We start from the raw sequence: 27,435 nt of genomic DNA, 5'->3' as shown, positions 1-27,435 counted from the left end.
TGTGTTGTTTTAAGCCACTGAATTTGTCCTAATTTATTACAGCAGCAACAGGAAACTAATATGTGCTATCCGGAAGCAGAGACAGCCTCACTCAGGAACAACACTGCAACTCCAAGACAGAACAGTGTCTGGGTTTCTTCGGCAATAAAAGGTAATCATTTATTTTTTTTTCTAGTTAAACGAGCATCCAGCCAAGTGCTAATCTGTAGAAAAGATGAGAAAAAATGGCACAGTGTCTTCCAAATGTGTGTGTGTGTGTGTGTAGGGGGTGCGCGGCTGAGAAGCTAATCTTTTTACCTCCCAGTTTTGCTACAGAGGAATGTAGCATTATTTTTAGAAACTCAATTCCTTTCTAGTGGACCTGCATTAATGTGATCTTAAAATCTGCTTTTTCAGTTTCTCCTTTTTTTTTTTTTTCTTCAAAACATCCCTGTGTGCTTTGAATGCTCGGATAATCTCCTGAGACAATCTAAATCTAGAGAATTTTAGTTCCCAAATCATGCAGATTTTTGTATTATGCCCTCAACATGGTTCAGAGAGGATTTGATAATATTTAAGACAGCACAACAACAAAATTCTTCCAGGGTAGCTCCTGAATTAGAAGGTGAGAAATTGTATTAGAATGTTAGGACTTGGAAGAGCTCATGTAAGAATATGAATAGATTTTCCATGCAATTGTGCACCTTGCTGTCTGCCTGTTTGTATGTTAGGTTTCCTTTAATTGGAGGAAAAAAATGCAAGAGATCTTCTGAGCCGGTTAATGTATTATGGACCAGGGACCCTTTGATAGGAAGATTTTCAGAATTTATTTAAAGTAAGGACATAACTCCTTGCTTAAAGATAAATTAGGATGTGCCCGGCCTTATTTTAATCCCTTTGCCCTAAACAACCAGGAAATCTTACTTTTCTACCAAGAACAAATAATGATCCACTAGGTGAGATGAGTATGGAGAACCCCCCAAAACTCAGCTGTAGAGTATGATTACATCAGGAGTAAAAGCAAGAGGAAGGATGCTTTGACCCACTGAATAAAATTAAAAATAGGACAGAAACACTTACCCTCAGGTCTCCATTCATAGTTTTTGGTGTGTGATTAAATGCATGTGCAGGATCCTTGTTGTACACTTTGAGGAGTGATCTGTCTTGAATGTTCCTGGAATCAAAAACATCAATTACTATGGCAGATGAAAGAAGCCTGACTTTGGCCATTTCCTTAGCCTGCCCTTAAAGATCAGGTAAAAAACATGAACACACAATGCAAAGGCTATCTACAATATGCCGGTCAAAAGCTATGTGACCATAAAACAGGCAATTATAAATAAGGAAAAGAAGAAGAAAAATGACTTCAGCTTTTCTCGTTCCTCAGGAAAGTATCATTTCTCCAGTATAGCTCCCCACCCATAAACATTGGGTAGCACGAACTTTCTTTCAAGATGCCGAGTATGGAAAGTTAAGACTTTAAAAAAAAGACAATAAAGTTCCAATATTTACAATACATTCAAAGAGATTTGGTTAATATTTAAATATTTAATTATTTACTTTTCCCAAACACCTGGTTTGCTGCTTATCTAATGAATGAACATGAAAGAAGATTTTCTTTTCTTTTCTTTTCTTTTTTTTTGCCTTCAAACACTTTCGGCAACTGAAAGAAAAGGTATCTGGAGTCCAGAAAAAAAAAAAAAAAGAAACAGTATCACAAACATCTAATATTTTTACTATGCCTTTTTCCTTTCCATAGTGGGTTAGAAAAATAGTTTTTCTATGTACAAATCGAATTGCTGGATGTAAAGAAATAGCAGCAGATAAGTGCTTCTTTTTTCTCCGAACCCAGCTCTTAGAGCCAAGGTGTCATAACGTAGCAAAAGACAGGGTCAGAGCCTACCTTAAAATTATTGAAGAGCACCTGAATATCTACGAAGTCCCTCTCCCTCCATGTTCAGCTTTCATCAGCAAAAGGGCCACCCAGGGCCCTTTTGGCTCTGTCTACACTGCGATCCCTTCCAGTGCCGGCTCGGCTAGCTCAGAGAAATGTGTGCAGGAGGACGAATTCCTCTCCTCCAGGTGCAGCCTCATTTAGTAGGCTGACCCAACCACTGGGATTACTGGCTTGTGTTTCTGTTTTAACTGAAGTGGAGGATTCCTGGACTAGTCTTGTTTCTCTTCTTTAAATATCCGCCAGTAATTGCTTTGAAGCAACGACTAGCCCAAGCTTGCACGGTTTCTCCAGTAGCTTGTTAGAAGTCGGCTTGAGGGGAAACCAGCAGCCCTTGTTATTAAAGGGGGCTGAGTGACTATGAAGGGGAGACTCACAGAGGTAGGATGTGGGGATCCACTAAGGGGCTCACCACTGGGCCAGAGGAAGGAGTCACAGGCGAGGACATGAAAAAATAGAAAACCTCACGGGAGCCATGAAAAAGACTGTGATTCTGGAGGTATTTAAAATGCATGAGGTTGGTTTATCATGACTTTAGAAACATATTCATCTGAGCTGAACCAACAGTAAAGGCCGGGGTTGCACTTACTGTGGCAATATTTACAACACAATATTCTGACCTGAACTCTCCGTAGCATTTCCCTAAGGAAAATATGAGGAGCCTAACAACGATGATGAAATAGGCAACTGTTTAACAAATATGCTCGCACTTCAGAAACACTGAAGGATGTGCAATGAAATTTGTCTCTGAATTTAGATGATGAAAGTCACTGTCTTCAGTTGAAATCTACATGATACTTTTTTTTGTCTTTTTTTTTTTTTTTTTTTTTTGAGACGGAGTCTCGCTCTGTCGCCCAAGCTGGAGGGCAGTGGTGCGATCTTGGCTCACTGCAAGCTCCGCCTCCTGGGTTCACGCGATTCTCCTGCCTCAGCTTCCCCAGCAGCTGGGACTACAGGTGCCCGCCACCACGCTCAGCAAATTTTTTGTATTTTTAGTAGAGATGGGGTTTCACGGTGTTAGCCAGGATGGTCTCGATCTCCTGACCTCTTGATCTGCCCGCCTCGGCCTCCCAAAGTGCTGGGATTACAGGCGTGAGCCACTGCGCCCAGCCTTTTTTTTTTTTCGTCTTATATAATGCTGGTGGCGAAAATTTCTTCTACAATTCAAGTAAAATATAATCAAGGCATTTTATGCATAAAATCAAAGAGAGAATAATTCTTTGGAAGCGACATGCATGTGCTCACATAGCATAAACATTATTGTCATCACCAAATAAAACATAGTCTTCATTTGAACATTTTTAGGTTCATTTTTTATATTTAAATCAAAGTAACTGAAAAGTAAAATTACAGACAAATTTATAAACTGATGATCTTTCCACTTAAATATTTTAAATGAGAGTTTTTTAAAAAACATTAGGCTATCAGGCCAGGAGCAGTGGGGTCATGCCCATAATCCCAGCACTTTGGGAGGCCGAGGTGGGCAGATCACTTGAGGTCAGGAGTTTGAGAACAACCTGGCTAACATGGTGAAACCCCATCTCTACTAAATATACAAAAATTAGCCTGGCATGGTGGTGCACACCTATAGTCTCAGCTACCCGGGAGGCTGAGGAATGAGAATTGCCTGAACCCAGGAGGTGGTAGCTGCAGTGAACTGAGATCATGCCACTGCACTCCAACTTGGGCAACAGAGTGAGATTCTGTCTCAAAAAAAAAAAAAAAAAAAAAAAAAAAAAAGCCAGGCACAGTGGCTCACCAGCATTTTGGGAGGCTGAGGCGGGCGGATCATGAGGTCAGGAGATCGAGACTATCCTGGCTAACACGATGAAACCCCGTCTCTACTAAAAAATACAAAAAATTAGCCTGGCATGGTGGCGGGCTCCTGTAGTCCCAGCTACTCCTGAGGCTGAGGCAGGAGAATGGCGTGAACCTGGGAGGTGGAGCTTGCAGTGAGCCGAGATCGCGCCACTGCACTCCAGCCTGGGTGACAGAGTGAGACTCTGTCTCAACAACACCACCACCACCACCACCACCACCAACAACAACAACAACAACAACAACAAGTCAGGTTATTAGTACTACAACTTTTAGATCAACAAGATCATCATTTTCACAAACATCAGCATATTGACTGATGATTTCATTCATTTTATCAACTGGATTTCCATTAAGGAGAATCATGACCTTTTCTTCTTTTTCCTCCCTCTCATTTCTTTTATTTTGTGACTACTTCTCGACTTTCCCAAACAGTGTAAAAAGGAAGTCAAAGTAGCCATACTTTGAAGCTTGGGAAAGGCTCTAGAAAATGGTGACTCATTGTAATATAAAAATCCTTGCACAGGCTGCAAGACAGTGAGGCCCAATTACTCATAATAACCTCGTCAGCCTTGAGCTCCATAATCAAGTGTGGCTTCCCTAAGTTGCATGTTTACTTGCTATTACTGTGTCCTTCAATTCCTCTAATTGCAAATGCAGAAATATAAGAGGATTGTTGTAACTGGCAGCTCCGTGTAAAAACACTACATGGGATTATATTACTACAAACATAGTCTTTAAATATAATGTGATTATTTCATGTTTCAAGTTTACACTTTGTGAATGCAAAAAATTTCTTTCGGTGACAGCTTGATTAATAATTTAGTTCAAAACTAAACACGAATTTTCGGGTACTCATGAATATTTAAACACATTTTTAAAAAGCTGTAAGGTTGTGCAACAGATGTAGCATCTATACCTGGAGGCATGTGTCAAACTTTGAAAGTTCTAAATTACTCATACACCTGGGAACATGCCTAAATATGTCATTCGTGATCATTGGTAGATACAGATCACTTTACATTTATTATGCACTAAAGGCATATTTTTAAAAAGTGGTACCCATTAATTCCCTGATGAAGAAACAGGGCAACTTGCTATCCCCCCAGGGTGTGGACTCAGAAACCCCAAGTCCTGCCCCCAATGATTTGGTGAGGGAACATTCCAAGGGATCAAAAAGTTCTTGACCAAGAAATGTGGACAGCAGCCGGGTGCGGTGACTCATGCCTGTAATCCCAGCACTTTGGGAGGTCGAGGCGGGTGGATCACGAGGTCAGGAGATCGAGACCATCCTGGCTAACACGATGAAACCCCGTCTCTACTAAAAAATAAAGAAAATGAGCCGGGCATGGTGGCAGGTGCCTGTAGTCCCAGCTACTCAGAGGCCGAGATAGGAGAATGGTGTGAACCCGGGATGCGGAGCTTGCAGTGAGCAGAGACCTTGTGCCACCGCCCTCCAGCCTGGGTGACAGAGCGAGACTCCGTCTCAAAAAAAAAGAAAAAAAAGAAATGTGGACAGCCATGTTTGGGGCAGAGCTTGGTACTTAGTTGGCTGTGTGCTTTTGAATAAGTCCTTCAAATTTTATGAGTCTGAGTTTCTGGTTCCATAAAATGAAATGGCTGGATCAGTCACTCAATAACCTGTGGAGTTCTAAAATGTTCAGAGGCCATACTAGCAACTGATTGCTTGTGTTGATCTAAGTCCTGTTTTCCAGGTTGTCTGGTTGGAACAGATCAAATGAGTACTTCCTGCTATATACATGACACCAAAATGACAATAAAGATGCTTTTGAGCCGGGTGTGGTGGCTCACGCATATAATCACAACCATTTGGGAGTCCAAGACTAGAGGATGGCTTGCCTCAGGAGTTCCAGACCAGCCTGGGCAACGTATGGAGATTCTGTCTCTACAAAAGATTTAAAAATTAGCCAGATGTGGTGGCATGTGCCAGTAGGCCCAGCTACTTGGAAGGCAGAGGTGGAAGGATCATTTGAGCCCAGAAGGTCGAGGCTGCACTGAGCCATGATCATGCCACTGAGGTCCAGCCTGGGTGACAGAGCAAGATCCTGTCTTCAAAAAAGGAGAGATGAGGCTGGGCACGGTGGTCACACCTGTAATCCCAGCACTCTGGGAGGCCGAGGCGGGTAGATCACCTGAGGTCAGGAGTTTGAGACCAGCCTGACCCACATGGTAAAACCCCATATCTGCTAAAAGTACAAAAAAATTAGCTGGGCCTGGTGGCAGGTGCCTGTAATCCCAGTTACTTGGGAGGCTGAGGCAGGAGAATCGCTTGAACCCGGGAGGCGGAGGTTGCAGTGAACCGAGATTGTGCCATTGCACTCCAGCCTGGGCGACAGAGCAAGACTCTGTCTCAAAAAAAAAAAAAAAAAAAAAAAAAAAAAAGAGAGAGAGACAGAGATGCTTTTGTTTCTAACTGACTTTCAGTCCCATCAATAGCAGGAGTCCATTGAGCTTAATTTTGGAGGATATTCAACTGGGCGCCCTGGAGAAAGGTTACCTGGACAGTAAGATCTTTGGGGAAAGGACAACTATTTAAGAAATGAATGGAAAGTGAGGATGCTCCTCAGTTTCTTTTCTTGTGGGAAATAATACAGAGTCCACTGCTTTTATTCTAACGTGTTATGTGTAAATAATGACCCAGTGGGATCATTACCTAAAATGTCCACAGGGGCTGTCTATGGAGGAAAGAACACTTGAGAGGGAATTGGGAAAGTGCCAATATCAAGTACTGCCTTCAACTCTTACGCCCTTGATCAGGTCTCTCCACCACCTTTCTGGGCCTTAGTTTCCCTAACTCTTAGATAACATGGTGAACTCAATCATTTCTAATGTTCTTTTCAGATGTAGCATCCAACAATCTGTGGGGGAGAAGTTTCTCCTCATTTTTATAAGCTATACCTTGCAAATGAATTGTAGAAAACCAGATAGTGAAATAAGCCTACCAATCAGGATAATGAATCTGCTTTCTTCACTAGGATATAGAGGAGTCAGAATTTGGTATAAACTCTATGAAAGCAATATGATGGACCAAAACACACACACACACACACACACACTCTAGGTGCAACATAGTCGGTAAAAACAAACAAACTCAAAAACAAACAGAAAAACTCTAATGCAATATTGTGGGCAAAAAATGATGTCACAACTTACCTTACATCATTTAATTCATAATAAACATTTCTGCTTTCATCTTTGATGTAAATGGCGACACTGGGCGATTCCAGCATTTTCATGGTGAGCTGCTGTGGGAAGGCACTTACGAAGAGAGCACGGATTGTGTCTGCACTTGTGATCTCGTTCGGCATCCTGAGCTGCTTGGTTTCGTCTCCATACTGGAGATAGAGAACCCCTGCACACAGATGAAACAGTTACTAGTCACAGGTCAAGACTGAGGGGATACAGCACAAGCTGCGCCACTTCTTTCCTGCTGCACCTGGGAACATTCAGGACCAGCTTGGCAAGCATGTAACAAGAGATCTAGTTTGGAATTTCCAAGGAATGCACTGTTTGGTTATTGCATAAGTACCCACCTTCATTCTTTGAAGTCCAAGCAGGTGTTAAAGAGCCTAATTTTCAACTATTTTAAATTCAAGGGCTGGGTGCAATGGCTTATGTCTGTAATCCCAGTGTTTTGGGAGGCCATGGCAAGAGGATCACTTGAGGCCAGGAGTTCGAGACTCACCTGGGCAATATAGTGGGATCCCATCTCTTTGGGAAAAAAAAAAATAGCTGGGTGTGGTAGCACATGCCTGTAGTCCCAGCTACTCAGGAGGCTGTGGTGGGAAGATAACTTGAGCCTAGGAGCTGGAAGCTCCAGTGAGCTGTGATTGCACCACCGCATTCCAGCCTAAGTAATAGAGTGAGACTCTGACTCAAAAACAAACAAACATGCAAGAAGCAAACCTCTGATAGCCTAAAGCAAAAGACAATACTTGGCCAGGTGTGGTGACTCACGCCTGTAATCCCAGCACTTTGGGAGGCTGAGGCAGGCGAATCACTTAAGGTCAAGAGTTTGAGACCAGCCTGGCCAACATGGTGAAACCCCATCTCTACTAAAAATACAAAAATTAGCCGGGTGTGACGGCACACACCTGTAATCCCAGCTACTCAGGAGGCTGAGGCAAGAGAATTGTTTGAACCTGGGAGGCTGCAGTGAGCTGAGATCACGCCACTGCACTCCAGCCAAAAAAAAAAAAAAAAAGACAGTACTTAATTCCCTGGAAAGGTATATTTAGAAATCTGACCTCATAGAGTGATTTTTTTTTTCATGTCTTTCATTAACTAGGAACACAATCATTATAGCCATGGGTAAGCTACATAGCTGAAATCTTTCTAGTCCATTCAGAAACATTTTCAGTGGAAATGCAACAAGATTTCTGTGGTTCTAATACATACCTATTGAATGTTTATATCGTGCTAAACTATCTATAAGAAAAGAATCCAGCACCTCAATGTTTCAGAAATACAATGGAAAAAGCTCAGGATCCCAGAGTTCCCAGGGGGTATGTGACCCCCAGCGCACCCTGCCTCCCAGCATTCACCCCGCTGTGGAGAGCAGTTCTGTTTCACGTTGATTCTGGGCTTGGCTGTGTGACTTGCTTTGGCTAATGGGATATTAGCAAGTGTGAAGCAAAAGGAAAGCTTGATATGTGTTTGCACCCTGGAGTATGTCCTCTTGGTGAGCTTGCTTTGGGGATGTTTCCTTTCAGAACTCAGCTCTAAGGAGTCCAACCGAGCCACACAGGGAAGTCACATGCTGAAGAACCACCCCATCTAAGCCTGCATTTTACAGCTGGAACCACTGAGGTTATGTGGATAAGTCATCTTGGGAGTGGACTCCCCAGTCCCAGGTGAGCTACCCCAGCTGATGCCAGCATAAATGACATGGCCCCTCCAAGCACTGTCCAAATTGCAGAATCATAAGCAAATAAATGACTGTCATGTAAAGTCACTATGCTTAGGGTGACTTGTTATTCAGAAACAGATAACTGAAACAGGGTATCTACAATCCTGACACTGAATTTGAGTCTTGCTTTTTGTGAGAATCTACTGGGGGTGAACTACTACCACTGGGGTAAGCTTTGGCAAGAGAAACTCAAAAGAGAAAAGAATGACTTCCGGTTCAATATGGCAGCCCATGTAATACATTTGTTTCTGTTTCCTCCAGAAATTCCATTAAAAGTGACAATAAGGGATACAAAAGCATACATCAAAGAAGTAAGGGAATGAGAGAGGAAGTAACAGTAGACAAGAGCAAGCTGACACCCAAACCTTCAAGGGAATAACTCAACATAAAACACGCAGAGCCAGGGAAACTCAGGAAATGAGGCTCCCGACCCTTCTGAAGGTAGAAATGCAGAGTGAGTTGAATGCATGATGCCTGACTGAACTTGATTTTAAAATGGTATAGCACAAAGGTCCCTGGCCTTCAGGCCACAAACCAGTACCAGTCCTTGGCTTGTTAGGAACCGGGCCACATAGCAGGAAGTGAGCCATGGTTGAGCGAGGGAATCTTCATCTGTATTTACAGCCGCTCCCCATTGCTCGAATTACTGCCTGAGCTCCGCCTCCTGTCAGATCAGCATCAGCATAAGATTCTCATAAGAGTGTGAACCCTATTGTGAACTGCGCGTGGTGAGGGATCTAGGTTGCATGCTCCTTAAGAGAATCCCATGCCTGATGATCTGTCACTGTCACTCATCACCTCCAGATGGGACTGACTAGGTGCAGGAAAACAAGCTCAGGGCTTCCACTGATTCTACATTATGGTGAGTTGTATAATTATTTCATTATATATTACAATGCAATAATAATAAAAATAAAGTGCATGCTAAATGTAATGCATTTGAATCATCCTGAAACCATCTCCCCCTAACTCTGTCCGTGGAAAAATTCTTCCACAAAACCGGTTCCTGGTGCCAAAAAGGCCAGGGACCACTGATGTAGCAGATGTCCATCTCTCTTCCCACCCTACTCAGCCAAGTAGCCACCATCGCATCCACAGAAGATGGAAGAGCCCACACCAAACACACTGGATTCCGGCTGACCGGGCATAGGGGAAGGAGCTGATGTGTCCTCGACTGAATGCTGGCAAAGGGGCCAGCACCTTAGTCAGGACACTGGAGGGTCCCCCTCTAGGAATGCTGAATGACCCATGAGAAGAGACAAACTTTGGTGTGTATGTGAGAGACTGGGTCTTGCCTTGCTGTGTCGCCTAGGCTGGAGTGCAGTGACACGATCAGGGCTCGCTGCAGCCCCAACCTTATGAATTCAAGCTATCCTCCCTCCTCAGCCCCCTGAGTACGTGGGACCATAGGAGGGCACCACTACATCCAGCTAATTTTTTGTATTTTTTTTTTTCAGTGATGGGGTTTTGCCATGTTGCCTAGGCTGGTCTTGAACTCCTGGGCTCAAGTGACCTGACCACCTCAGACTCCCAAAGTGCTGGGATGACAGGCATGAGCCACCACACCTAGCCTGACAAACAGATTTTTGAGGGTCATATTCAGGTTCTATCTGGTCACCCCATAGTGAAGCAGCCAAAGCCACGTATAAAACTTCCCGAAATGACAACTGTGCCTCCCTCTTACATTAACAGACTCCCGAGATTTCACAAACATTTTTTATAAAAGCTTCTAACACAAATGAAAACACCCAAAGAAACAGGAAAAAGAAACTCAGAAGAGATCAGACAGTCCAGAAAAAGTGGGAGCATTTGGAGGATAAGACCAGTCTCTGGGAACCATGAGAGCAGAATTTAAAAATTCAGTGAAGAAGAAAAGTTGATGCAATCTCAGAAAGTGGAGCCCCCCCACCCCCCAAAAAAGAAGCAGAGATGGGAAAAGAGAGAAAAGCAATATGAAACATAGGATTATGTCAGAGCACCCAGATCCCCAGTAATAGAGATTTAGGTTAAAGAAATCAGAAAAAACAGAGTTTTCCAAAACAGTGTAGGAAAAAAGAATGTTCTTTTTTCCCTGTAAATTGAAGGACATGAGATCGCAGATTGTAAAAGTTCATGAAATACTCAACACACAGGTTTGTCACTGAGACATTCCAGAAGACAGGAGGAAAACAGAAACTCTAAAAGCCCCCAGTACAGGTAAAAAGTCACATAGGAAGGAGCAGGTATCAGAAAGGCAATAGCTTTCTCAGCAGGAACTTCAGAAACCAAAAGATAATGGAGCAATGCCTTTGAAAACCTGGAGGGAAATATTTTTGATCTAGGTCTATCTCTATCCAAACCATCAGTCAGGTCTCTATTAAAGCTGTTTTCTCTTGCCTGGCTCCCTCGGCTAGAATTTTAGTACCCATTCTCCATACTATTTCATACTTTTATACTTGCTTTATGTCTGCTTTCTTAGCATTTTCTACTCTATGTTATAATTCATATTTTAATTATCTCTAAAGAGATGGAGTCTTGCTCTGTCACCCAGGCTGGAGTGCAGTGGTATGAGCATAGCTCACTGCAGCCTCAAACTCCAGGCTTCAAGAGTAGCTAGGGCTAAGGGATTTTTTTTTTAAGTTTTTGTTGTTTGCTACTGTATCCTTAGTACCTATGAGACTACCTGTTACATAGTAGTTTCTCAATAAATATTTGCTGAATGAATAAATGAATGATGTATCAGTCACTGAAAAGGAATGTCTCATTTGCCGGTCTATCCCAGCTACAAGAGCTTTTGCTAGATGATGTAACCAGCCTAGTGACCTCGCCCTTGGTTTGTATCCACAGTAGAAACACATTCTGAAGTGGCTGTTTCCTTGACTAGAGCAGTCCTTTCATGTCAGGCATAAGAGCTCCATGCCCCCTCTCCATTCATCCCTGTGTTGAACCTCAGCTTTTTTCAGGGAACTAGTTTTCCAGAAACTCCATGCTGTTACACATTCCTCAGAATGCAGAGAACACCTTTCAAGCCTGTCTGATCACAGATCACGCAATGCCTTGGCCCCAAGTGGGAAGTGTGGTGATTGTCCCATGTGATTGCTATGCTACATCAAAAGGCCAAAACCACTCTTGAGGTCCATGCCCCAGCCATGTCTGGGCGAGGCCACTGCAGAAAGGCCACTAATGGCCTCCCTACAGTTAAGTATCGCAGCCTCGCTCCCCAAGATGGTCTGATTTTCATCCCCACATCTGCATTCTGTACATGCATATGCTTGAAATAGAATTTGTAGGCTCTGGAGTAGGAAAAAAAAAAAAAAACAGGCCTAAACTATAGTTACCTCAGGGTCTGGCTGGTGCAGCTGCCAGCTGGGTGCATGAGTCCAGTCACAGAACGTGACAAGCCAGGGAGGATGGGAAAAATGCCTTTGCAAACAGAATAGTCTTTTCACGCTTGGCTTTTACACGGTTTGCTTTCTCAATCCAGGAAAGGTATTTAGAAATGCTTAGACTCAGAAGGAATTCTCTTAATATCCGATGGCATTTTATTGGCACGGTGATGAACAGAAACTCACATGGTTTCTAGAGATTCCGCATGCTTTGGCACAGGCTCCCTCGCTCTGAGTTAGTGCTGGCTGCCCCAGATTCCCAGAGGTTGTCCGAGGGACTCTGCCTCCCAAACTCCCTTTTTATGAAGAAGGGATGAGGACGAGAGAAATGCATTTATAGGATGCCTGCTTTATGTCAGAAACCGTGTGTATGTATTTCATCTCATCAGCACAGTATCTGTTGTCAATGGATACTATGACCCCGTTTCTCAGATAAGGAAATAAAAGCTCAGAAGATCCAAGCAATTTGCCTAAAAGTTGCAACTCATCACTAAGCGATATGTCCACTTCTGCCAAATCCACAGATGACATGCTCTCTTTCTTGAAGCATATTTCTCCTGAAATCCTTCAGTTAGCTCTGTCCATCTCCTGCAAGCATCCCCTCAGGACGACCTGAGCTGTCCTCACACTTTTAGGCTGACCATCTGCTTGAAGATATTGAAGCATGCCGGGTGCAGCTCAGAGAAAAGATTCCTGTCTTTACCTCAACCGAAGAGAATGCCATCACAGGGTTAGAATCCATCCACATGCTGGATGGGGAGTGTAGGGTGGGAGGGGGAGGTGCTGAGCTCTGAAAACTGTGCCAGAGTGAGTGCTGATATGAACCTTGCAATGCTCAGTGTCCTCCTGAGAAGCCTGAACACCTCCATGGCTTTGCAGAGGCAACATGGATTTTAACCAAGATCTCTTACTCACATTTTACAAAAAGCAGGGTGCAGTTGGCAGGTCACACTTGTGCCCACACATCTTCATTATCTTTTGCATCTCAGAATCAGCTCCAGAATGTGGGACATCTTCTAAAATATCTTTATCTTAACATGGTATCCAAGGATATTCAGCATGTGACCTCAACTCCTCTTCCTGCCTTATTTTTCCAAAGCGTCCCACTTTGCTAGGGCACCGCAGTGAGACTGGACCTCTTACGGTGCACATTCATCCCACACGCTGCGCCACCCGCTTCTCACCACCTCTTTGCTTCACATGCGTATCAAGTCCTCTGAACAATCTTCCCCCATTGCTACTCCATCATTTCCTCATCAGGAATGAAGGCATTAATTTACCTCACCGATGTGCTCATATTGTGTTTTGTTGAGATTGCAAGCATGGCTTTTTTTTTTTTTTTTTTTTTTTTTTTTTTTTTTTTTTTTTTTAGATGGAGTCTCACTCTGTTGCCCAAGCTGGAGTGCAATGGTGCAATCTGGGCTCACTGCAACCTCACATCTCCTGGGTTCAAGTGATTCTCCTGCTTCAGCCTCCTGAGTAGCTGGGACTACAGGTATGTGCTCCCATGCCTGGCTAATTTTTGTAGTTTTTTAGTGGAGATGGGGTTTTGGTATGTTGGCCAGGCTGGTCTCAAACTCCTGACCTCAGGTGATTCGCCCACCTTGGCCTCCCACAGTGCTAGGATTACAAGCGTGAGCCACCACACCAGGCTGCAAGCATGGCTTTTAATTCTGCATTATGGTTCGTTGTATACAGTTTCCCTCACCAGATGGTAAGATACAGAGTTAGGTACCTAGTAGATGCTCAGATACCTTTAGTTGAAACACGTTAAATTATCCCTGTAATGTGGCCAAGTTAGTATGATGTATGCATGCCTTTTGGAATAGCAATACCATTTTCCCTGAAGGGCGTCTTCTGCAGGCAGCTGATGGTGACAATTCTAAATAAACTAAATGCCTCAGTTTCTCCAAATCTATTTTAGGATTATGCAGATCACCATCTGCAATACCAATGGCAAATGGCTAATGCCTTAAATATATAAAGGATTCTTATAGCATTTTCTGATGGGAAATAAGTTTTCAACTTAAGAAAAATATTAAAATTAAAATAACAAGGTAACTTTTTACACCTATGACATTGGCAAAGCTTGATACAATAAATAGTGCCGACAAGGGTACTCCCACATATTACTGTTGGGAAAGTAAGTTGATACTATTTCTCTGAAGGGTTATTTGTCAATATATCAAAAGCCCCCAAATACACACGTGGTTTGAAGCAGTAATTCAACTTTTACACATTTAGGCACAATGGCATCCTTACCAAGATGCTCAATGAAGTATCATTTGTAGGAATAATATAGGGTGAGGGAGAATCTCCAACAATAGGACATTGATTTAATAAGTAGTTCATTTAATAAATCTATTCACTGGAACACTAAACAGTTACTAAAAGCAATTGTAAGAGAATATGGCAATGAGAAAAAAAACTATATTTTATTAAGTGACAAAGCATATTATAAAACAGAAAGGAACTAGATTTATAAAAATCCATTAATCACCTTGATGACGGTGAGTGACCCCACATTTTGTGAGCCCTGAAGCTTACACAATTTTGAGGGGCCTCTTTAAGAATGAGAATACAACATTTGAAACATAAACTTAGGTATGAAAGTGAACATTTATATTGAGAGGGGCCTGAACCTTGGTTTCATTAAGTCCAAGGTAAGTCTACTGACCTATCTGATGACTATACACCAAAATGTTAAGAGTGGCAAGTTCACTCAGATTTCTTTATGATTTTCTACATATTCTTTCTAAAATAAGAATGTTTTGATTTGATAATCTTCAAAGACAACTTCCACACTAAAATCTAAAACTTTCATCTAAAAAATGGCTAAACAGACTGGCCAGTTAGGAATCCTACTCAGTTAACTGGGTAGTTTTTGAAGCCAGAGGAGATAAGCCAAGGGCTGCTCAAATAAAAACTTTCAGTGGAGTTGGTAGAATGTACACTAGCATCTGAAATGGGAAAGACATTGACATTTAAGGTAAGCAAAAGATTCCAGTACAGTTAGCACAATAGTGTATCCTTAAGAGACTATATTCAAGAGTCTCATGATTTAAAACTAAAAAGAGGCCGGGCACAGTGGCTCACACCTGTAATCCCAGCACTGTGGGAGGCCGAGGCGGGCAGATCACGAGGTCAGAAGATCGAGATCATCCTGGGCAACATGGTGAAACCCTGTCTTTACTAAAAATACAAAAACTAGCTGGGCATGGTGGCAGGTGCCTGTAATTCCAGCCACTGGAGGTTGAGGCATGAGAATTGCTTGAACCTGGGAGGCAGAGGTTGCAGTGAGCCAAGATCATGCCACTGCACTCCAGCCTGGCGACAGAGTGAGACTCTGTCTCAAAACAAAGACAACAAACAAAACAAAAAAACAACACCCTGAAAGAATATAATGTACTTAGAGGTACCCTAGAGGCACCGGTAGAAATGGCTTCATTCATTCACTAGACAAGTTCCCATCTTGTGCCAGGCCTGTGCCAGGAACTGGGGAGTACAAAAGCAGTAAAAAAAAAAGTCTCAATCTCTTTCTTCTTGGAGGTGTTTTCTGGTCTCCCTCTGTGTTCTAACCCCCGCAGTGGTTCTGTAAATGACACTATTCTTTAGAAGCTAGCAATTCATACCTAACACCAGCTGACATTTTGTTTCAAACACAGCAGTGATTTGAACAAGGGTGTGTGTGTTCCTCAAGTGGCTCTAGGATACCTTCTGATGTCAGTAACTTCTCAAACCCCAGAGAGAACTCTCCCGCTGCTAAGTCCCTTCCTATGGGATAGCTTTTAAAGTAGGTGACAAAGCAGAATAATGACAGTTGCCTTGCAAGGAGGAAAAAGATAATAGAAAATTCATTCTCTGCAGAAAGTCTGAATTAAAAAAAAAAAAAAGGAATAACTTTACTCTTGGATTTCACTGTTTTTATCTTGAATTGGGTAAACACCAAATTTTTTGTTGCATTCAAGAAGGATCTATCAGTTATTTTTTATTTCACTTAGTGACCTGATACTTGAGGACAATGTAAGACTTTGAGAGTCTCTAGACGAATCTTTATGAAGGACTGAGAAATTCCAGGCAATAGTAATTTTAAGCTAAATTCCAATTTTGAATGTGCTTTAGGCCGGGTGCTGTGGCTCATGCCTGTAATCCCAGAACTTTCCGAGGCCAAGGTAGGTGGATCACTTGAGGTTGGGAATTTGAGACCAGCTGGGCAACATGGTGAAACCCCGTCTCTACTAAAACCGAGGCGGGCAGATCACTAGGTCAAGAGATCGAGACCATCCTGGCCAACATGGTGAAACCTTGTCTCTACTAAAAATAGAAAAATTAGCTGGGCATGGTGGCACATGCCTGTAGCCCCAGCTACTCAGGAGGCTGAGGCAGGAGAATCGTTTGAACCCAGGAGGCGGGGGTTGCAGTGAGCTGAGATCGTGCCACTGCACTCCAGCCTGGGTGACAGAGCAAGACTCCCTCTCAAAAAAACAACACAAAACAAAAAAACAAAACTTATCTGGGCGTGGTTGTGTGTGCCTTTAATCCCAGCTACTTGGGAAGTTGAGGCAGGAGAATCACTTGAACTCAGGAGGCAGTGGCTGCAATGAGCCGAGATTGTGCCACTGCCCTCCAGCCTGGGTGACAAACTGAGACTCTGACTCAAAAAAAAAGTGTTTTAAAGACTCATAAGTATGGGGAAACCTATGTTAGCACCCTGAAAAAACATGTTAAAAGTTAAATCTAGGCCGGGTGCAGTGGCTAACGCCTGTAATCCCAGCACTTTGGGAGACCGAGGTGGGCGGATCACAAGGTCAGGAGATGGACACCATCTTGGCTAACATGGTGAAACCCCATCTCTACTAAAAATACAAAAACAAAATTAGCCAGGCGTGGTGGCGGGCACCTGTAGTCCCAGCTACTTGGGAGGCTGAGGTGGGAGAATGGCGTGAAACCCGGGAGACAGAGCTTGCATGAGCCCAGATCCTGCCACTGCACTCCAGCCTGGGCGGCATGGTGAGACTCTGTCTCAAAAAAAAAAAAAAAAAAAAAAAAAAAAAAGTTAAATCAATAGTAAGTAATATGTGAGAGAGTCTTGCTCCCCATAACCACCTGACAGATGGCAGTCACTGGGCAGCGTTCTGCAGGAGGCACTCATTCTCCACAGAAAGCCCTGGGGCTTACCCCTTTAACTTTGCTTTGTTTCAGACAAATTGGTGCAATTGGGATTCAAGTGAAATGTTAATATCATTGAAATGAGCATCCCAAGGCATTTCTCTAAAAAATGGCTGAAAGAAAGATTGATGACTTCTGTAATTCAGACTGTGTGAAAGATGCTGATTTCCAGTGCTGTGGTCCTGGTCATTCCAAATAGGTCTTCTTGTCCCTTTGCATGGATATTTAGAAACTTGTCCATGAAGAAGCTATAATGCAAAGTTACAACAGAACTTGTAGCAACATCAATCGAGTCCTTGTTTTCATCTCAAAGGTTACTCAACAATTAAGGGAGAAAATATTATAAGAAAATGCTGTGAGGAATACTATTCTAATTATGAATATGCTACAACTGTAACTGAATTCTCTCTAACACTTAATGTGAGTTGTGGTTTAAATCAAATATTATAATATCAATTCATATTATAAGGCTAGTACAAACCTTGGTATTAGAAAAAGAGAATGATATGGTTTTGCTGTGACCCCACCCAAATCTCATCTTGAATTGCAGCTCCCATAGTTCCCACATATCATGGGAGGGACCTGATGGGAGGTAACTGAATCATGCGGTGGGTCTTTCTCATGCTGTTCTTGTGATAGTGAATAAGTCTCACAAGATGATGGTTTTATAAAAGGGAGTTCCCCTACACCGCTCTCTCTTTGCCTGCCACCATGTAAAATGTGACTTTACTCCTCATTTGCCTTCTGCCATGATTGTAAAGCCTCCCCAGCCATGTGGAACTGTGAGTCCATTAAACCTCTTTTCTTTATCAATTACCCAGTCTCAGGTATGTCTTTATTAGCAGCGTGAGAACAGACGAATACATATAATAAGAAGGGATTTTACATTCAAATGCAAAACTCTAAATAAAATAATAGTAAAGCAAATATAGCAATATATGAACAAACGCATCATGATCCAAAATAATTTATCTCAGGAATGTAAGGCTGGTTTAACATTAGACAGTGTAGCCCTAAAATTTTCTGCAATATAAATAAAAGAACCATACACTCATCTTAACAGAGTCAGCTAAATGTTAAGAAAAATCCTTAACATTAGACAGTGTAGCCCTAAAATTTTCTGCAATATAAATAAAAGAACCATACACTCATCTTAACAGAGTCAGCTAAATGTTAAGAAAAATCCAACACACATTCATAACTTTCTTAAAAACCAGTAATTTAAAAATTAAAAAGAATGTTCTTATGTTCAGCAAAAACCTCAAACAAGTATCAGGCTTAATGATGAAATGTTAGAAGCATTGTTTTAAAATTTGAATTTTTGCTGTCACTGCATCTGAAGAACTCACTAGCATGGTTAATATAAGTAAAAGAAATAAAAGGAATATGGATTAAAAAGAGATAACCAAAATAGTACTTGTTCATAGATGATATAATAATGTAAGGAAACCTGCAGATACACTATTACAACTATTCAATATGACTGCATGATACAAGATCAATATATAGGATCGACAGCAACCTGAAATACTAGAAAAAATAGAGAATACAGTTTAATAAAAATATACCACTTACAGCCAGGCGTGGTGGCTCACATCTGTAATCCCAGCACTTTGGAAGGCCCAGGCGGGTGGATCACCTGAGGTTAGGAGTTTGAGACCAGCCTGACCAACATGGTAAAACCCTGTCTCTACTAAAAACACAAAAATTAGCTGCGTGTGGTGGTACATGCCTGTAGTCTCAGCTACTGGGGAGGCTGAGGCAGGAGAATTGCTTAAACCCGGGAGGCATGAGGTTGCAATGAGTCAAGATCACATCATTTCACTCTAGTCTGGGTGACAGAGCAAGACTCCACCTCAAAAACAAACAAACAAAAACAAAAAACAAACAAATAAAAAACACTTATAACATCAATCTGGCAATTTTGAGGAATAATAATAGGAAGGGGTACTTGTTCCGCCAGATATCAGCGCTATTAAAACAGTGTGACTTGGCACACGGATAGGACAAACAGGAGTACGCAACGAAACAGAAAGCCTAGACAAAGACACAGGATTTGTGAGAGCCTGATATATGCCAGAAGTGGTCATACAAACCCATAGAGAAATGACTGTTCAATAAATAGTGTCAGGAAAATTGGTTTTCCATATGGAAAAAGTAAAAAATACATCCCTTTCTTACACCATAAGTAAAATGAATTCCTGATGGACCAAAGACATCCATGTGAGAAGCTCAACTCTAAAACTTCAAATAAACAAAAAATAAAAACGCCACATGGTGGTGTCTCCCGGTGTATTGGTACAGGGAAGGACTTTAAAAAGAAACAAAGATCAGAAACTGCACTGGAAAATACTGCCTAATTAGACTACATTGAAATGAGGATTTTGAACTACAGGGGGCATTGTAAACAAAGTAATGAAGACAGACCACAGTCAGAAAGAAGATATTTACAACTCACATCCTCTACCAAAGATTAGCATTCAGAATAATTAAAGAACCTTTATAAACCAATAAGAACATGGACAATAATGGATATTCAATAATGAATATAAATAGGCAATTCCATGAGAAGGAAACTCCAGTGGCCAATAAATTAATACTTATGGACATAAAAATGAAAACTGCTACATACTATTTTATCCCCATCATGTAGGCAAAAGTCAGAAAATCTAACAGCCTCAAGTACTAGTGAGGACGTGGGAAAATACAGCCTGTGAATTCACTGCTGGTGAGAGTGTACATTTGCATAATCACTCTCGAACACCTGAGGAAGCTGAAGAGGTGCCTCCCATACCTACCTAAGTCTTTTAAGCTGACCGTCACAGAGAAAATCCCACAGGTGGGCACTTGTTCCATGGAGCTCATTGTAGCACCGTCTGTCATCTGCTTGTTCTCAGTGGTTTATTCATACAATGGAACAGTTAACAGTAGTAACAAAGTATGAACCAGAACCATCTCTATCAACATGGACAAATCTCAAAAACATAATGCGGAGTGAACACCGAAACTTATAAAAGGATACGTGCAGTATGATCCTATTGAAGCAAAGCTTTATAACATACAAACCAATAATATACATTGTGAGTATAGTGGAAGGCCAAAATTCGCATGGCAGTTACACCCTCCAACTCCAGCATGTGGTTAGCTCTGGGAAAGGATGGGGAAAGAAAGTACAGGGCTTTTATAATATTTTACTTTAAAAGTGTAAGAGGGTTCAAGCAATTATGGAAACATGTTTTTCTCTTTAAAATCGGACAAAAACCTATATAACACTTGCTATGTGCCAGGCACTGATCCAAACTCTTCCACATATAATTCATTTAATCTTTTCTATGAGGTCACTACTATTATCCCCATCTCACAGATGAGGAACACTGAGGCAGAGAGAAGTAAGTTGTGTGACTTGCCTAGCTAATCATCTTCACCACTGTAACATTCTGCCTCTCAGACATTAAACAGACACTAACATCTCTTTATGGTATTATTATATTATGTTTTCTGTATTTTTTCCATTCAAAAAATTAAAGAAAAATCATTTTAAAAGTGACAAAAGAGAGCTGTCTTAATAGTTCCCCTCCCACACATCTGACTCAGGAGGCCAAATCTGGATGTAGTTATGGGATTTTGTAAGTTTCCCTTAGCTTGTGATGAGTGGTTATAGAAAGCAAAGAGCAAAGGTCATAAAGAATGAGATTTTTCTTTCTTTTTTTTCTTTTTTGTTTCCTTCCTTCCCTCCTTCCCTCCCTCTCTCCCTCCTCCCTCCCTCCCTCCCTCCCTCCCTCCCTCCCTCCTTCCTTCCTTCCTTCCTTCCTTCCTTCCTTCCTTCCTTCCTTCCTTCCTTCCTTCCTTCCTTCCTTCCTTCCTTCCTTCCTTCCTTCCTTCCTTCCTTCCTTCCTTCCTTCCTTCCTTCCTTCCTTCCTTCGTTTTGCTCTGTTGCCATCTAGGCTGGAGCGTGGTGGTGTGACCTCGGCTCACTGCAACCTCTGCCTCCTGGGTTCAAGTGATTCTCTTACCTCAGCCTCCCGAGTAACTGAGATTACAGGCACACGCCACCACACTCAGCTAATTTTTGTATTTTTAGTAGAGATGGGGTTTCACCATGTTGGCCAGGATGGTCTCAAACTCTTGACCTTAGGTAATCTGCCTGCCTGAGCCTCCTGAAGTGAGTGCTGGGATTATAGGCATGAGCCACCGCGCCCAGCAGAGATTTTCTTAAAGATAAGAACAAAAATGTAAAAGTTCTATAATCATGGCCCCAGGAAAAAATAAAAGGTGGCCTTTTAGGGATATGAAACAGTTTCCAGTGCATGTTTTCAAATTATCAAAAAAATTCTGGGTGTAATTTCTTTTCAAAAAATGGTACAAACACTGCCCCCTGGGAGATTTATACTTCCTGCATTTTCTTCAGTCACAGTGATTAGCAGATTTAGGCACAGAGATTATGGACTTTAGTGAGAAACTGCCTGAGTTAATCTAAAATTTTTCTTGTGTGCTAAAGTATTGGTATTTTACATAGTGATAACCAGTAGTTATTACAGAGGAGTGAATATATCTTTAGAAAGTTTTCAGCATGAAATGCTAATTTTTATATAATTTGCATGTAGATTTAAAAATCATCCATGTGAAGTATATAAATTTTATTGCTCAAGATTTATTTTCTACTATTGGGAAAAAATATTCTTTTTGAGAAGGTACAACCTGTTTGGTCCTCAAGTTGGGGGAGAAAGATACTGGGGAAGTATCAATTTGATTAGCTTTTCCACTCTGGTAAACAGAAGTCGGGATCCCAGGAATTTCCAGGGGAAATTACTTTCAAGTGAAAAGGAACAGCGTTGGCTGGGTGCAGTGGCTCACTCCAGTATTCCCAGCACTTTGGGAGGCCGAGGACGGAGGAGGATCGTTTGAAGCTAGGAGTTTAAGACTGGCCTGAATAATATGGTGAGATCATCTCTACAAAAAATAAAAAAAATAGCCGCATATGGTGGCAGATGCCTGTAGTCCCAGCTACTACGGAGGCTGAGGCAGGAGGACCCTGGAGCCCAGGAGATCAAGGCTGCAGTAAGCTATGATCTTACCACTGCACTCCAGCCTGGGTGACAGAGCAACACTGTCTCAGAAAAGAAAAAAGAAGAGAAGACAAGGGAAGGGAAGGGGAGGGGAGGGGAGGGGAGGGGGAGGGGAGGGGAGGGGAGACCATGGTGTTCCTTTATACTTTTATTCCATTTAAGTTATGTTAATGACCAAAAAAAAAAATCAAGCTATTCTTTGACAACAAATATAAACAAATGTTAGCAGACCTGTGGCTGTGGGATTCCACTTCATAGGATGGACACCCTACTTTTTCAAGTTCATTTTTAAAAACAGTAAATGTGGGATGCTTAGATTCCACAAAGCCTGATCCTTGGGTACCACTTCTTCCCACCTTTTCCTTTTCCTCACTCTCATTCGTAGACACCACACCATGGTCTCCTTCCTCTCCACTGTGTCTCAATGCCCAGGCCTCCACGGGAGTTCCCTATTCCAGCAATTATAATCCGCATCAGTCTATGCTCTGGTGGAAATCACCTCCTCTCTAGCAGCTCAGGGGAATTTATTTTATTCATTTATTTATTTTTTTGAGACGGAGTCTCGCCCTGTCGCCCAGGCTGGAGTGCAGTGGCACGATCTCAACTCACTGTAAGCTCCACCTCCCGGGTTCACACCATTCTCCTGCCTCAGCCTCCCGAGTAGATGGGACTACAGGCGCCCGCCACCATGCCCAGCTAAATTTTGTATTTTTTTGTTTAGTAGAGACGGGCTTTCACCGTGTTAGCCCTGGATAGTCTCGATCTCCTGACTTCATGATCCGCCCGCCTCGGCCTCCCAAAGTGCTGGGATTACAGGTGTGAGCCACCGCGCCCGGCCATCTCAGGGGAATATTTTAGGGAAACAATCCCCATCAGTCTGTGAATGATTGCTCTTTGCCCCCCTCATACTTAGGGGCGCATTTACTCATGTGGCCATCAAGTGTGACTGCCTCAATCAAAAGGTAACACTGGTCACGGGCAGCTATGGAGAGAGATTCAGGAAACACTCAAATTTCACTCCTTGCTTTTTCGTTCCCCAGATCTACTGAAGAAGGCAACAAAGTTGGAAATACAGCCAGCTAGGGAGGGTGAGGCAGGCTCTCAGCAGCTGTTCTTCTTCTGGGCAGTTTTTTCTCAGCTTCTTCTTAGGTATCTGAGGGGGAGGCTCAGATTTTTTTCCCCAGAAGGTGGGGAGAAAGACTGTGTGGGCAGTTTGAGGAAATTCATATCACGCTGGCCTTCATTTTGGAGCTCTTAAAAAAAAAAAACAAAAGACTTGCTGTATCTCTTACGTGACCTGAAAACATACAGGAACCTAATCCATCCATTGTCAGCTCTCACAGAAATGATCAGCTTCCCTAAATCCTTGTGATTGACTTGATGGAGGTACAGGGATTAGGGGTGTAAATCCTAAAGGAATAAGGGTCAAACTGTGGCATGGAGGAGGAGTCTGGGAAGGGAGTCCTTATCCCCCAGTCCTTGCCTGACATTGGCGTATACACCCCTCATACTGAGGGGTGACTAAAGAACGCTGTTTGCAGGGCACATGGAGGGAACCTGCCCATGTAGTTCAGGAAAATTACTCGCGTGTGCCTCAGCCTCCTTGCAAAGCAGAAGGGAGCCGGAGGGAGGATGAGGAGGAGGGAAGGCGGCTTGCCGCAGGCTGGGATATGGGGGGGACCCTTCCTGATCACATGATCCAGCCCACAACTGTGAGGGCTCAGAGAAGTCTAAAATCAAATCTGGCATCCTTGGTCATCACAAAGGTAAATTTGTCAAAGTATGAGGATAGAACATATTTTATCTAACAGTTTGTTAGCTTGATTTATACCTTTAAAAATATTTAGACATGGGTGTATACAAGCCGCTGGATTCTTGCCCCAGGCAGGCTTATGTGTGATGCAGAAAGATAAGGGGTGTTTCCCAAGCATCAACATCAAAGCCAGGAACAGGACCTTCTCCGCCTTTCGGCATTCAAGTTGCTGTGCTGTCCACTCTATGAACAGGTTGTTTTATTTTTATTTCTTAAGTAGTGCTACGGAGGTGGATACCTGAGTACCCTCTACTTCTGCAGGGATTTGATTACTTTATTTTTGGTTTTATGTTAGTAGCAAAAACTGAATCATGCTGAGCTTTTAGGGTATCCAAGGTTTATATATTGGTGAACAACTTTTGTTACCATTTAAGCTCTAAAGTTTTCCAATTCTGTTAGGTAATAATTATGTTGTTATTTGTTCACTGTCTGGTTCACTACTGAAAGCTTTCAATAGGCTTTCCTAGGGTTGCTGGGAAAGTTCTCTCCCCTGTGACAGGGTACAGCTGCCCTGGGGACACTCTCAGGCAAATCCAGCCCTGACTGCAGCCTGAAGCCAGCAGCCAGCCGGATCATCCCTTCCTAGGCTAGTCCCTGGCTCTCTGCCCACTCCCCTCCCTGGGTCTCCCTGCTGTTCCCAGCACAGCTCCTCCCATGTCCTCAGGCCCACACCAGAGGGTGTGGATCTGCTGGCAGTCTTGTCTGTGTCTTCTGCCTTTAACACACCCTACCCCTGTGGGAGAACTGGAATGTCCTTCTCTCAGCCCTGGCCAGAGCAATAAAGGGCTTCCTGAGGGAGCTCCTGCTTGTGAGGGTCCAGAGAGATGGCAGTGAAAAGGGCCTAATTCTCTAAGGCTGCGGATGGGTGCTCAGATCACGGTCTTGTGTGCGAGTGTGCAAGAGTGTGTGAGTCTCAAGCAAAGGCGGAAGGGGGTTGAGACCGATCTGTTGGCCTCATGTTCAGATCTAGGTCATTTGGTGGCATGTGTTCTGGTAATGAAAGGGGTTTTTACAATGTGTTTGTAAGGCTTATCTAATGTTTGTAAAGTGTATCTTTATTTACCATTATTATTATTATTATTATTATTTTATTTTATTTTTTTTTTGCCCCAAGAGCAAGTGGGAAAGAAGAGTCACTGCTACTGGAAGTGCAGATGCAAGGAGGGTAACAAGAGATCAGGTGGCTGGGTGTGGTGGCTCGTGCCTGTAATCAGTACTTTGGGAGACCAAGGTGGGTGGATCACCTGAGGTCAGGAGTTCGAGACCAGCCTGACCAACAAGGTGAAATCCCATCTCTACTAAAACTATAAAAATTAGCTGGGCGTGGTGGCAGGTGCCTATCATCCCAGCTATTCGGGAGGCTGAGGCAAGAGAATCGCTTGAACCTGGAGGTTGGAGGTTGTAGTGAGCTGAGATCATGCTACTGTGCTCCAGCCCAGGCAACAACAGCGAGACTCTGTCTCAAAAATAAAAATAATAATAATAATAAAAAAGAGATCAGGCTACCATGCTGCCCCGAACTGCCTGGCCTCCAACCATGCAGGGAGTTTAAGAGCAGCCATCTTGGGGGCACTCATTCCCATGACTTAAATCTCCAAGGCTAGGCTTCACAAACCTAACTTTCCAATCCGTGCTTAAAAAACTCCAGAGGACTTTTTGGTTGTACCTTTACCTTTTGTTCTCCTCTGATACCTTCCAAAGAGGCATTTAAGAGACATCACACATGGCTACTTCCTCCTCACCATTTCCTTTTGAAGTTCTGGCGCTGCCTTTTAAGAGTCGCTTCTGTTCTCAACCACAAGATCACACAATAAAGAACAAATGTCTGAGGGTGGCAAAAGCATGCAGGGCCCCATTTGAACAGCTCTGAGAGTGGTGGGTGGAGCGAGTCCGCAAGGACAAGGTGCCCGTCCTCCGACAGATCCATGTCCCCAGATCTTCCCATCACCAACTGTAAAATACAACTCCTGCTTCAAGATTCACCATAAATCACCTTTCTCTCCTCATTACGTACAGAGGTAGAAGTCCCCCTAAATACCTCATGATCAAAACGACAATTGTTGGCTTTCCAACTCAAAGCACTGCAAAAACAGCAATCAATCCTATAGGTCCCCACTCTCATCTGCTTTGTTACCTAAGAACTTACCAAGCAAAGTCATCATACTGAGCTACCCCCAATCATAACACGCATTAAACAAGTTGAGCACCTACCCCGGGTAGAAGGAATCTGCTTCCCTTACCGGCATCTGTGCATTCTGTCAGCTTTACCTTCTATAATAGCAATTCAGCTCATATATAAACATTATGCTTATATAACAAGAATAACAAAAGGGAGAATAATAGTCGGTGTCCCTTTTCCACAGGACAAGATAATTCAACCTACGTGGTGTGCTTATGCAAGGAGAAACAACTAAAGCAAAGCAGACTGAACTATTATCTTGATCCTTAAATAAATTCTTCAGGAATAGAGAACTGTTGGACTGTTTTAGATTTAAAGAGCAGCAGTATTGCATTAAACTTAACACTTAAACAAAATGGGTATGGTAAAAGATGCATTTCATTTACTCTAGAAATATTTATTGAGTACCACCATGTACCCCAGTCTTCTAAAAGGAGGGGATACGATGGTAAGCTCAGAGATCATAGCTTCTATTGATGTCGATAGACAATAAACTCATAAACAAGTAAGCATAGAGTGTGCCAAGACACAAGGAAAAAGACAAAACAGGGTGTGGGGACTAGAGAGCAGTGGTGTGGAAGTGGGTGGATTGCTATTTTATTCATAGTAGTTGCACATCCTGCTGATGTGAAGATATTTGGAAGAAGTGTGGAAGCAAGCCTTGTAGATATCTGGGGGAAGGAGGCAAAGGGAAAAGCAAGTTTTCTTGAGATGGAAGCCTGCTGGATGTGTTCCAGAAACAGCAGAGAACTACTGTGTTTGGAGGGAAATGAGTGAGATGACAAATGGAAAGAGATGAGGTTAGAAAGGTGGCAAGTGGTCAGATGGTGGAGGCCCTTGTACTCTTGATTGAGCTGCAAGGCAACAGAGGATTATGAGCAGAGGTGTGACAAGATGAGATCAATGGCTAGGGCTGCTCTGTTAAAAATTATCTACAGGGCTGGGTGTGGTGGCTCATGCCTGTAATCCCAGCACTTTGAAAAGCCAGGGTCGATCACCTGAGGTCAGGAGTATGAGACCAGCCTGACCAAAATGGTGAAACTCTGTCTCTACTAAGACTACAAAAATTAACCAGGCCTGTAGTCCCAGTTACTTGGGAGGCTGAGACGGGAGAATCGCTTGAACCCAGGAGGTGGAGGTTGCAGTGAGCTGAGATCATGCC

The 27,435-nt window shown here is 42.8% G+C and overlaps 1 protein-coding gene and 1 long non-coding RNA gene across 11 annotated transcripts in view; one reads left to right on the top strand and one right to left on the bottom strand.

Moving 5' to 3' along the window:
• Nucleotides 1-27,435, bottom strand: part of KIAA1217 (KIAA1217 ortholog) — an 839,027-nt gene that overhangs the window by 106,711 nt on the left and 704,881 nt on the right. For all 10 annotated transcript variants that reach the window (XM_050804835.1, XM_050804844.1, XM_050804834.1 and 7 more), the window contains 2 exons: nt 6,926-7,124; nt 1,060-1,153 (listed from right to left, as the gene is read on the bottom strand). In XM_050804835.1, coding sequence (XP_050660792.1) covers nt 1,060-1,153; nt 6,926-7,124 — 293 coding nt within the window. The remainder of the gene's footprint in view (nt 1-1,059; nt 1,154-6,925; nt 7,125-27,435) is intronic.
• LOC126963004 (uncharacterized) lies at nt 62-9,022 on the top strand. Its single transcript, XR_007728888.1, has 3 exons — nt 62-151; nt 8,485-8,625; nt 8,943-9,022. It is a non-coding gene; the product is annotated as an uncharacterized LOC126963004 (long non-coding RNA).

Source organism: Macaca thibetana, chromosome 9 (genome assembly GCF_024542745.1).
Source record: "Macaca thibetana thibetana isolate TM-01 chromosome 9, ASM2454274v1, whole genome shotgun sequence".
Classification (NCBI taxonomy): Eukaryota; Metazoa; Chordata; class Mammalia; order Primates; family Cercopithecidae; genus Macaca; species Macaca thibetana.
The sequence above is the reverse complement of the archived record's forward strand: the minus strand, read 5'-3'. Positions and strand labels throughout refer to the sequence as shown.